The 13,763-nt window shown below is 44.4% G+C and overlaps 1 protein-coding gene across 1 annotated transcript in view; it reads left to right on the forward strand.

The window, feature by feature from the left end:
* Positions 1-13,763, forward strand: part of man2c1 (mannosidase, alpha, class 2C, member 1) — a 96,003-nt gene that overhangs the window by 49,348 nt on the left and 32,892 nt on the right. Inside the window, 7 exon segments of the mRNA XM_084185596.1 lie at positions 4,831-4,954; positions 5,223-5,344; positions 9,167-9,252; positions 10,168-10,338; positions 10,549-10,637; positions 10,788-10,882; positions 13,329-13,433. Of these exon segments, the coding sequence (XP_084041722.1) occupies positions 4,831-4,954; positions 5,223-5,344; positions 9,167-9,252; positions 10,168-10,338; positions 10,549-10,637; positions 10,788-10,882; positions 13,329-13,433 (792 nt within the window).

Consider the following 13,763-nt stretch of genomic DNA (forward strand, 5'->3'; position numbering starts at 1 on the left):
GCTACACCACGTAGCCTCCCTCACACTGTGACAACATGCCATAGAGCTACACCACGTAGCCTCCCTCACACTGTGACAACATGCCATAGAGCTACACCACGTAGCCTCCCTCACACTGTGACAACATGCCATAGAGCTACACCACGTAGCCTCCCTCACATTGTGACAACATGCCATAGAGCTACACCACGTAGCCTCCCTCACACTGTGACAACATGCCATAGAGCTACACCACGTAGCCTCCCTCACACTGTGACAACATGCCGTAGAGCTACACCACGTAGCCTCCCTCACACTGTGACAACATGCCATAGAGCTACACCACGTAGCCTCCCTCACACTGACAACATGCCATAGAGCTACACCACGTAGCCTCCCTCACACTGTGACAACATGCCATAGAGCTACACCACGTAGCCTCCCTCACACTGTGACAACATGCCATAGAGCTACACCACGTAGCCTCCCTCACACTGTGACAACATGCCATAGAGCTACACCACGTAGCCTCCCTCACACTGACAACATGCCATAGAGCTACACCACGTAGCCTCCCTCACACTGTGACAACATGCCATAGAGCTACACCACGTAGCCTCCCTCACACTGTGACAACATGCCATAGAGCTACACCACGTAGCCTCCCTCACACTGTGACAACATGCCATAGAGCTACACCACGTAGCCTCCCTCACACTGTGACAACATACCATAGAGCTACACCACGTAGCCTCCCTCACACTGTGACAACATGCCATAGAGCTACACCACGTAGCCTCCCTCACACTGTGACAACATGCCATAGAGCTACACCACGTAGCCTCCCTCACACTGTGACAACATGCCATAGAGCTACACCACGTAGCCTCCCTCACACTGTGACAACATGCCATAGAGCTACACCACGTAGCCTCCCTCACACTGTGACAACATGCCATAGAGCTACACCACGTAGCCTCCCTCACACTGTGACAACATGCCATAGAGCTACACCACGTAGCCTCCCTCACACTGTGACAACATGCCATAGAGCTACACCACGTAGCCTCCCTCACACTGTGACAACATGCCATAGAGCTACACCACGTAGCCTCCCTCACACTGTGACAACATGCCATAGAGCTACACCACGTAGCCTCCCTCACACTGTGACAACATGCCATAGAGCTACACCACGTAGCCTCCCTCACACTGACAACATGCCATAGAGCTACACCACGTAGCCTCCCTCACACTGTGACAACATGCCATAGAGCTACACCACGTAGCCTCCCTCACACTGTGACAACATGCCGTAGAGCTACACCACGTAGCCTCCCTCACACTGTGACAACATGCCATAGAGCTACACCACGTAGCCTCCCTCACACTGTGACAACATGCCATAGAGCTACACCACGTAGCCTCCCTCACACTGTGACAACATGCCGTAGAGCTACACCACGTAGCCTCCCTCACACTGACAACATGCCGTAGAGCTACACCACGTAGCCTCCCTCACACTGTGACAACATGCCATAGAGCTACACCACGTAGCCTCCCTCACACTGTGACAACATGCCATAGAGCTACACCACGTAGCCTCCCTCACACTGTGACAACATGCCATAGAGCTACACCACGTAGCCTCCCTCACACTGTGACAACATGCCATAGAGCTACACCACGTAGCCTCCCTCACACTGACAACATGCCATAGAGCTACACCACGTAGCCTCCCTCACACTGTGACAACATGCCATAGAGCTACACCACGTAGCCTCCCTCACACTGTGACAACATGCCATAGAGCTACACCACGTAGCCTCCCTCACACTGTGACAACATGCCATAGAGCTACACCACGTAGCCTCCCTCACACTGTGACAACATGCCGTAGAGCTACACCACGTAGCCTCCCTCACACTGTGACAACATGCCATAGAGCTACACCACGTAGCCTCCCTCACACTGACAACATGCCATAGAGCTACACCACGTAGCCTCCCTCACACTGTGACAACATGCCATAGAGCTACACCACGTAGCCTCCCTCACACTGTGACAACATGCCATAGAGCTACACCACGTAGCCTCCCTCACACTGTGACAACATGCCATAGAGCTACACCACGTAGCCTCCCTCACACTGTGACAACATGCCATAGAGCTACACCACGTAGCCTCCCTCACACTGACAACATGCCATAGAGCTACACCACGTAGCCTCCCTCACACTGTGACAACATGCCATAGAGCTACACCACGTAGCCTCCCTCACACTGTGACAACATGCCGTAGAGCTACACCACGTAGCCTCCCTCACACTGTGACAACATGCCATAGAGCTACACCACGTAGCCTCCCTCACACTGTGACAACATGCCATAGAGCTACACCACGTAGCCTCCCTCACACTGTGACAACATACCAGAGAGCTACACCACGTAGCCTCCCTCACACTGTGACAACATGCCATAGAGCTACACCACGTAGCCTCCCTCACACTGTGACAACATGCCATAGAGCTACACCACGTAGCCTCCCTCACACTGTGACAACATGCCTTAGAGCTTAAGGAGACAGATGTAGACAGACATACAGCGCCTTCAGAAAGTATTAATACTTCTTGACTTATTCCACATTTTGTTGTTACAGCCAGAATTAAACACGTGTTAACACTAGAACTGCCAGAGAACGTTGCCGGGCGTCTCCTTTAGCAACCCGCAAGGTGCAGTAGACATAAACTCCAATGCCTTATAGATAGTCCATCAACTATTATAAAGGATTCATTGCATGAATAAATATTAGTGGAGATATAATCAATAAAGATAAATAACAACAATAGTTATTTGTTTAGGTAGAGTCAAGGATACAGTATGTTTTGTATAATTCTACAAAGTCCTGATTGTAGGCCTATAGCCTGTTTTCGTTTCCCTTGACAATGAAAACATTACAGTGGAATCCATCTGATCAACTGTATTTGTAGATTTGATTAGTAATAGAGTCATAGTAATTAATAAAGTCCAGTTACAGCTTCTTTTGACAAAGTAGAAACCAAAGAGATAATAATAATAACATAACCAGCCAGGTGACATTATTTACCGTATTCCTGAACCATTGTAAAGGATGAATTGCATAAAGAAAAAGCATATTTTAAGGTCATTATGTTACTAGTAGCCAGAGCAATGCTGCCGTGTGAGGGGTCACGTGCTGAATGCACGGACAGCACGGATATTCTTGGACAAAGTGACATTTGTAAATAGAGCTGCAACTCCTGAATTTTTAGTTATTTGACAAAGGTAAGTGTCATAGAAACTGCAGAAAATGCTGTTTCTATGTCACCAAGCTGCTTGGCGATGGTCTTGTAGCCCATTCCAGCCTTGTGTAGGTCTACAATCTTGTCCCTGACATCCTTGGAGAGCTCTTTGGTCTTGGCCATGGAGGAGAGTTTGGAATCTGATTGATTGATTGCTTCTGTGGACAGGTGTTTTTTATACAGGTAACAAACTGAGATTAGGAGCACTCCCTATAAGAGTGTGCTCCTAATCTCAGCTCATTACCTGTATAAAAGACACCTGGGAGCCATAAATCTTTCTGATTGAGAGGGGGTCAAATACTTATTTCCCTCATTAAAATGCAAATCAATTTATTACATTTTTGACATGCGTTTTTCTTGATTTTTTTGTTGTTATTTTGTCTCTCACTGTTCAAATAAACCTAACATTAAAATTATAGACTGATCATGTCTTTGTCAGTGGGCAAACATACAAAATCAGCAGGGGATCAAATACTTTTTTCCCTCACTGTAGCTGTATTCCGTTTAATTTTATCCTAAAAAACTCCCTAGTCCTTAACGACTACAAGCATACCCATAACATGATGCAGCTTGAAAATATGTAGAGTGGGACTCAGTGATGTGTTGTGTTGGATTTGGCCCAAACATAACGCTTTGTATTCAGGACAAAAAGTTCATTTCTTTGCCACATTTATTGCAGTATTACTTTAGTGCGTTATTGCAAACAGGATGCATGTCTTGGAATATTTTTTATTCTTTACAGGCTCCCTTCTTTTCACTCTGTCGTTTAGGTTAATATTATGGAGTAACTACAATGTTGTTGATCCATCCTCAGTTTTTCTCCTATCACAGCCATTAAACTCTGTAACTGGTTTAAAGTCACCATTGGCCTCATGGTGAAATCCCTGAGCAGTATCCTTCCTCTCCGGCAACTGAGTTAGGAAGGATGCCTGTATCTTTGTAGTGACTTGGTTTATTCATACACAATCCAAGGCCTAATTAATAACTTCGCTCAAAGGGATATTTTTATTTTTACATGAATCGGTGCCCTTCTTTGCTAGGAAAAACCTCCCTGGTCTGTGCTTGTAATTCACTACTCGTCTGAGGTACCTTACAGATAATTGTATGTGTGGGGTAAAGAGATGGGGTAGTCATTCAAAAATCATGTTAAACACTATTATTGAACACTTTTTATGTGACTTGTTAAGCACATTCTTCCTCCTGAACTCAAGACATTTCAGCTTTTCATTTTGTATTAATTTCTAAAATGTTGAACAAACAAAATTCCACTTTGACATTATGATTATTATAAATTATTATTGTGTGTAGATCAGTGACACAAAATGTCAATTTAATCATTTTTAAATTCAGGCTGTAACACAACAAAATGTGGAATAAATCGAGGGGTCTGAATACTTTCTGAAGACGCTGTACATGGCGTCATATGAACACTTATGTAATTGCCTGTAACTTGTTTCTTATCACACTGTAACCATGGATACACATGTTTATATACATCATTGACTGTAACAGTTGTTTGTTTCTAACCCTAGGGTCCAGATGTCCAGCCCTGACCGGCTCTTCTCTGAGCTTGAGGCGGACTCCTCTCTGCTGTGTACCTGGACTGGAGAACTGTTTCTAGAACTACACAATGGCACCTACACCACACAGGCACAGGTGGGGCCTAATCTGGTCCTAATCTGGTCTTAATCTGGGCCTAATCTGGGCCTAATCTGGTCCTAATCTGGGCCTAATCTGGGCCTAATCTGGTGCTTCTCAAAGCCTCTCAGAGCTGTTTGTGCCGTATTGTGGGTGGGGCCAAACATCTGGGACCGGGCTAAGCATCTCACAGTCTACATTTACATATATATTAGTTATAACTGCTGTTATTGGGTTTTAATGACAGAGTTTCTCTGCCACTTGTCCAACCCGTGTGTGTCTCCAGATCAAGCTAGGGAATCGTCAGTGTGAGACGTTGCTCCATGACGTTGAGGTGGCCAGCAGCTTGGCACTGTGTCTGGACAAGACTTTCCAGTACCCCTCCCAACCACTGCAAATCCTCTGGAGGTAAATGCCACATCACACAAAGATCTAGACATTTTGAACCAACACGGGTTCCCTAAATGAACAGACGTATTATACCCAAAAAATTAATGAATAATTAGCAACTAAACTTCCATAGCGTTGAATCAGGTGAAGGAACGACAGTATTAATCTAACGGAGCAACTAAACTTCCATAGCGTTGAATCAGGTGAAGGAACGACAGTATTAATCTAACGGAGCTCTTCATTGTTGTGGGGAACCGGCTCTGCCCCGACATCGCACTGTGACTAGTTTTCTTCAAAACCCCGCGCGCACACACAATGTCATTCATTATTTCACACCATTCCTTAACCTGGTATTACAGACCATTCCTTAACCTGGTATTACAGACCATTCCTTAACCTGGTATTACAGACCATTCCTTAACCTGGTATTACAGACCATTCCTTAACCTGGTATTACAGACCATTCCTTAACCTGGTATTTCTCACCATTCCTTAACCTGGTATTTCTCACCATTCCTTAACCTGGTATTACAGACCATTCCTTAACCTGGTATTACAGACCATTCCTTAACCTGGTATTACAGACCATTCCTTAACCTGGTATTACAGACCATTCCTTAACCTGGTATTTCTCACCATTCCTTAACCTGGTATTTCTCACCATTCCTTAACCTGGTATTACAGACCATTCCTTAACCTGGTATTACAGACCATTCCTTAACCTGGTATTTCTCACCATTCCTTAACCTGGTATTTCTCACCATTCCTTAACCTGGTATTTCTCACCATTCCTTAACCTGGTATTTCTCACCATTCCTTAACCTGGTTTTAAACACCTGTATGCTGACCTGTTGTTCCTAAATGTCTGCAGTTCTCCATCTCTCAGGTGAACCAGATCTATTCTGGTTGCTCGTGGTAACATTGATACATTTTAGCATCAGCTATACCAGGGATGGGGTCCTTCGATGGGGGTGAGGGCCACCAAAAAACGGAACTCATCATGAGGGGCCGCAGTGGCTCATGGGTCTGCGTAATCCCCCCCCCCCCCCCCCCCCTCGCCCCACACCTTGCGAGCAAAACATTTTAGCGGCCCCCCTCATGACAGCGAAGAGAATAAAATGTATGTTTTATTTCCTGCAATTCGACAAAGTTAATTTCCTGCAATTCTACTCATTTTGCCATGGGGCGGAAAAAATATTTAGCAATTATACAACTAATTGCATGCAATTCTACACATTTTGCTGTAGGGTTGTTTGATAACTGATGATCAATGGTCTGTAATACGACCATGCTTACTGCAAGTTTAGATGGCTGGTCGCTAGAATAACTTACCAGTCTAAAAATAATTAGTTGACATGGGCTAATTGGGCTAATTGAGTAACTCTGATGCACAACCAAATTTGGAAATTACACCTTGTGCATTCTGCTATTCTAGCTGAGACCCCGAGTTCCCCAGTCGGACCACGCTAGCTCTGTTCGTTCTGCTATTCTAGCTGAGACCCCGAGTTCCCCAGTCGGACCACACTAGCTCTGTTCGTAAGAGTTTGTTTACATTACTGGTTAACTACAGTTACAGAATCACACAGACAGTTACAGGTTTAGTCCAAATGTATTATTTTGTTAAAGTTTACAGCCAAAGTATAGCTAACATTTACGCTTACACTTCCTGGTACCCTCCACTGCGAAAAGTGAACAGATGCAGCGGTCGAATGCAGTGGTTATAGGGAAGGTGACGTCAGCACGCTCTGTGTAAACGTCATCACATTTATACAGGAATAGATAACCTGTTTTCCTATTGAATTATGCCAACGAAAAGGCTTTTTCATAATTATTACAATCTGGAAATGTTGGATGAACAAAAATGTAAACGCAACATGCAATAATTTCAAAGATTTTACTGAGGTACAGTTCAATAAGGAAATCAGTCAATTGAAATACATTCATTAGGCCCTAATCTATGGGTTTCACATGACTGAGAATACAGATATGCATCTGTTGGTCACAGATTTTTAAAAGGTAGGAGCGTGGTTTAGAAAACCAGTCAGTATCTGGTGTGACCATTTGCCTCATGCAGCGCGACACATCCCCTTCACATAGGGTTGATCAGGCTGTTGATTGTGGCCTGTGGAATGTTGTCCCACTCCTCTTCAATGGCTGTGTGAAGTTGCTTGATATTGGCGGGAACTGGAACACGCTGTCGTACACATCGATCCAGAGCATCCCAAACATGCTCAATGGGTGACATGTCTGGTGAGTATGCAGGCCATGGAAGAACTGGGACATTTCAGCTTCAAGGAATTGTGTACAGATCCTTGCAACATGGGGCCGTGCATTATCATGCTGGAACATGAGGTGATGGCGGCGGATGAATGGCACGACAATGGGCCTCAGGATCTCGTCACGGTATCTCTGTTCATTCAAATTGCCATCGATAAAATGCAATTGTGTTCATTGTCTGTAGCTTATGCCTGCCCATACCATAACCCCACCGCCACCATGGGGCACTCTGTTCACAACATTGACACCAGCAATTCACTCGCCCACACAACCCCATACACGCTGTCTGCCATCTGCCCGGTACAGTTGAAACCGGCATTCATCCATGAAGAGCACACCTCCATCGTGCCAGTGGCCATCGAAGGTGAGCATTTGCCCACTGAAGTCGGTTACGACTCCAAACTGCAGTCAGGTCAAGACCCTGGTGAGGACGTCGAGCACGCAGATGAGCTTCCCTGAGACGGTTTCTGACAGTTTGTGCAGAAATTATTCGGTTGTGCAAACCAACAGTTTCATCAGCTGTCTGGGTGTCTGGTCTCAGACGATCCCGCAGGTGAAGAAGCTGGATATGGAGGTGCTGGGCTGGCGTGGTTACATGTGGTCTGCAGTTGTGAGGCCGGTTGGACGTAATGCCAAATTCTCTAAAACGATGTTGGGAGGCGGCTTATGGTAGAGAAATGAACATTAAATTCTCTGGCACCAGCTCTGGTGGACATTCCTGCAGTCAGCATGCCAATTGCACTCTCCCTCAAAACTTGAGACATCTGTGGCATTGTGTTGTGTGACAAAACTGCACATTTTAGAGTGGCCTTTTATTGTCCCCAGCACAAGGTGCACCTGTGTAATGATCATGCTGTTTAATCAGCTTCTTGATATTCCACACCTGTCAGGTGGATGGATTATCTTGGCAAATGAGAAATGCTCACTAACAGGGATGTAAACAAATTTGGGCACAACATTTTAGAGAAATAAGCTTTTTGTGCATATGGAACATTTCTGGGATATTTTATTTCAGCTCATGAAATATGGGACCAACACTTTACATGTTGCATTTATATTTTTGTTCAGTATAATTACCTGAATGTTGGTTAGTCATGTGGTATATTATTTATGTGCAATTGAAGTTACCTGTTTTCTAGGTGAAGTGACGTCCTCCCTTGTTTGTGTGAGACTAGGTGAAGTGACGTCCTCCCTTGTTTGTGTGAGACTAGGTGAAGTGACGTCCTCCCTTGTTTGTGTGAGACTAGTCCTGAGGAGGAAAAGCAGGTCTCACAGTTATTGAAGCTGTTATTGCTGTTGTTCCCAACATGGCTGTCTAGAACCAGAGTTGTACATACTGAGTGAACTATTAAACTATTAATGTTTTCTAACTAAAGTCTTTATTATTTTTTATTTCTTCATTTTTGTGATAATGTAAATAGTAATTTTTTTTTGGGAACCAAATTGCTGCACTGGTAGCTAAAAATGAATGGCAAACTAAATACGTTGTTGTCCTGCGCTGACCTGCCATCTCCCTCGGCCCTCAACACTCAACTTATCTACAATTTGTGTTTTATGTTTCAGGCTGCTGCTGCTGAACCAGTTCCACGATGTGATCCCTGGCAGCTGTATAGAGATGGTGGTGGAGGAAGCACTACGATATTATCAAGGTATATAACAGCACTACGATATTATCAAGGTATATAACAGCACTACGATATTATCAAGGTATATAACAGCTGTATATTATCAAGGTATATAACAGCACTACGATATTATCAAGGTATATAACAGCTGTATATTATCAAGGTATATAACAGCACTACGATATTATCAAGGTATATAACAGCTGTATATTATCAAGGTATATAACAGCACTACGATATTATCAAGGTATATAACAGCACTACGATATTATCAAGGTATATAACAGCACTACGATATTATCAAGGTATATAACAGCACTACGATATTATCAAGGTATATAACAGCACTACGATATTATCAAGGTATATAACAGCACTACGATATTATCAAGGTATATAACAGCTGTATATTATCAAGGTATATAACAGCACTACGATATTATCAAGGTATATAACAGCTGTATATTATCAAGGTATATAACAGCTGTATATTATCAAGGTATATAACAGCACTACGATATTATCAAGGTATATAACAGCTGTATATTATCAAGGTATATAACAGCTGTATATTATCAAGGTATATAAAACAAAACATAAAGTCAAAAATACTACAGAAAATATATATATACAGTGTGTGCAAATGTAGTAAGTTATGGAGGTAAGGCAATAAATAGGCCATAGTGCAAAATAATTACAATTAGTATTAACACTGGAATGATAGATGTGCAAGAGATGATGTGCAAATAGAGATACTGGGGTGCAAATTAGCAAAATAAATAACAATATGGGGATGAGGTAGTTGGGTGGGCTAATTACAGATGGTTACAGACAGAATAGCAGACAGTCTGTGGTTTTAGAAAAGGTCACAAACTTTCTATATATGGAGTGTGAACCCCAATTCCTGTGTGTGTGTCCCTGTGTCTCTGTGTCTCTCAGACATCCGCACCGTGGGGACCAGACTGCTGCGTGTCTCCTGTGAGGCCCTGGGCGCTACGGGGGCTGCACCCCGGACAGGAGACTCGGCTGTCCTCAACACACTGCCCTGGGAACGCACTGAGGTCCTCCCACTGACAGGGGGCGCTCCTGATCTACAACAACCAGGCCTAGGTACTGGAGCTGACTATATAGTGTGAATACTCACGCGTCACTGATGCACTTACTCAACTACAATACAATGGTTTTGTTCTTCCACAATCCAATTAGTTAAGTTACTGATTTAGAGGTGATGCATATTGGAACCATTTAGACCTTTTTCGTGTCCCCTGCATGTCAGATGTCCACATCTCTCTGTCTGCCTGTTTCTGTGTTATTCTGTAGCTCTGGTGACAGTCCCCAGTGTTGGTGTCGTGTCTGTCTGTGAAGCCACTGGAACCAAACCTGTCACTCTGGTCTCTGTCACGGTTCAGGTAATATACAGGACATAGCTAGGACATTTCATTTGATTCATGGGAATAGTTCTTTATTTCATTATTTGACACTGTCACTTTTATTTGACGCTTTCAGTTGACTGTGACTCTTCGGTTGATAAATCTTAGTTGAATGTTGTTCTGTCCTAGGCTGATGGTACTGTCCTCATGGAGAATGGGATCTTACGTGCTGTTGTGAATAAGGATGGATGTCTGGCTTCCCTGTACCTGGTCAAGACTAACAGGTAAAATCCCATCCTCAGAAGGCGCGTTCACACCTTACCCCTGGGCTAAGGGGTATTTTAGCCCGGGGCTGAGGGGTATTTTAGCCCGGGGCTAAGGGGTATTTTAGCCCTGGGCTAAGCGAGTGTTCACACTTGCACATTCTAAAGAGGGCTAGGATCAATCTTAGCCCAGGGATAGCTGGCCCTGCTCCGAAGCAGGGTTAGCACCGACTTTTCGGGGTTAGCCCCACAAACACGGAGCTAAAATAGCCAGTGTGAAACGGGGTCAAGAACAACACAGAGTTTTCACTTAATTTGCATATGCCTGTGATGCATTCTGCATGCTATTTTAATAAGTACATTTATACTATTTCATCCTAACGTCTGAAGACAAAAACCTAAAAAATTGGAAAAACATTGGTTGCTATGGCTAACAACAACGGTTGCTATGCAGGCTGGCTAACATCCCCTTGCTAGTCAACTGAAACTCTACAGCGGGAAGAGCAAAGTCACGGTATGAGTCGAGAAACCTGCCTATTTTCCTCGAAATTCCGTAATGTCACGATTCCAAAGCTATACGATGTTACAGGAAACAAGTTAATTATTTCACATCTCGTAAAAAGATTTGCAATGTTGTACTTCATGCTAATGTTGTTTTTTTTGGAGCTAGCGCCCATTTGACTCCCATTCACTCCTTGAAGGAGAGCGCTCCTTGTCCCAAAATCGGCCAGAATGCACCGCGCGGTCCATTGACAATGCGTGGGCAACGTACACAATGGGAGGCAATACGATTTCAATGGAGTATCGCATCTCCTCAAAAGTGTCTCTGTCCATGCACAGCATTCTTTGTACAGGATCGCATTTTCAAAAGTGAAGCATTATTTTCCCGAGATCGGACAGCTAATCAACCGAGGTGTTTATACCAACCATCACTGTTGGAAAACAAAATGCTAGGCTATAACCAAGAGGACATAATGTGTTAATAAATGCTTTATTGCTTATAACCAGTCCCCCAGTGTCTAGTCTGGAGCGTGAAGTCACGAGCTCTGCTGGTAAGCTACTGCATAGCAACCTAGTGGTGCCACAAAGCCCTGGTCTGCCCTAGAAAGCCGATGTAAATTACGATCTGCGGAACGGCCAAAATAAATGTATGAAAATGTATGCGCTCACTAACTGTAAGTTGCTTCTGGATAAGAGCGTCTGCTAAATGACTAAAATGTAAATGTAAAATAAATATTATGGTCAAGTTTGATCCCCACGTGAAATACTACTACATTTGTCCTCACACAGGACCATGTGACAATCACAGGCTGGCAGGCTACGAGGAGGCTCTCTCAGTCAGGATGAAAACAACTACATCGACCATGATCCTTTGCTAGTTACGGCCACTTCAAATTAAAATACTTCCGGCTTCGAATCAAATCAAATCAAATTGTATTTGTCACATGCGCCGAATACAACAGGTGTAGACCTTACAGTGAAACACTTACTTACAAGCCCTTAACCAACAATGCAGTTCAAGAAAGAGTTAAGAAAAGATTTACTAAATAAACTAAAGTAAAACATGTAATAAAAAGTAACAATAAAATAACAGCGAGGCTATATACAGGGGGTACCGGTACCGAGTCAATATGCGGGGGTACAGGTTAGTCAAGGTAATATGTACATGTAGGTAGGGGTAAAGTGACTATGCATAGATAATAAACAGTGAGTAGCAGCAGTGTTAAAACAAATGGGGGGGGGTCAATGTAAATAGTCCAGGTGGCCATTTGATTAATTGTTCAGCAGTCTTATAGCTTGGGGGTAGAAGCTGTTGAGGAGCCTTTTGGACCTAGACTTGGCGCTCCGGTACCGCTTGCCGTGCGGTAGCAGAGAGAACAGTCTGTGGCTTGGGTGGCAGGATTCGGACAATTTTTTGGGCCTTCCTCTGACACCGCCTGGTGTAGAGGTCCTGGATGGCAGGAAGCTTGGCCCCAGTGATGTACTGGGCTGTACGCACTACCCTCTGTAGCGCCTTGTGGTCGGAGGCCGAGCAGTTGCCATACCAGGCGTTGATGCAACCGGTCAGGATGCTCTCGGTGGTGCAGCTGTATAACTTTTTGAGGATCTGGGGACCCATGCCAAATCTTCATCCACCATCGGGAGTTTTCCATAGGAATACGTGGATGACGTCAGCACTATCTACTGGTTTTAATGTCTATGGTTATAACATTGGCAGAGATAGAATGTTGGCTGCATGTGTGTTTGTCTGTTAGCCCAGGGCTTTGGAATACAAGTGTGAATCCTTAGCCCAGGGCTAAAGCTTAGCCCAGGATTAACAAATGCTTGTGTGAACACAGGCTAAGCTTAGCCCAGGGCCAGTCTAGCTTGGGGCTAAGAACAAGGCAGTGAACAGGCCTAGAAGGTACCTGCATACAGAACAGGACTCTACATACACAAACACATCTCTCCTCTGTCCGTGCTCCAGAGAGGCGATATCTGACGGTTGCCGTGGGAACCAGTTTGTGGTGTTTGATGATGTTCCTCTGTACTGGGACGCCTGGGACGTGATGGACTATCACCTACAGACGCGGTGAGAGAAGAGACTGTTTTCCTGTTCTCATAAGGCTGGCTGATACAACAGGGTTGTGTTCATTAGGGCACACTGAAAAAGAAAATGAGCCTCTCTTATTGGACAGGTTCAGGTAATCCGTCCCTGTTCAGGCAGTTTGGAGCCAACTGAACACATCCCAGTATATATCGTGACTGGCCTAACGGAGTAACTAACTACACATACTGCACTCAGTGCCTGTGTGTCCCCTATAGGAAGCCTGGTCCAGGTGTCATCTCCACAGGGTCTAATCCTAACCTTAACCTCTGACCTCTAACCTCCCTATAGGAAGCCTGGTCCAGGTGTCATCTC

The sequence above is a fragment of the Coregonus lavaretus genome (assembly GCF_964263955.1).
Source record: "Coregonus lavaretus genome assembly, chromosome: 21".
Classification (NCBI taxonomy): Eukaryota; Metazoa; Chordata; class Actinopteri; order Salmoniformes; family Salmonidae; genus Coregonus; species Coregonus lavaretus.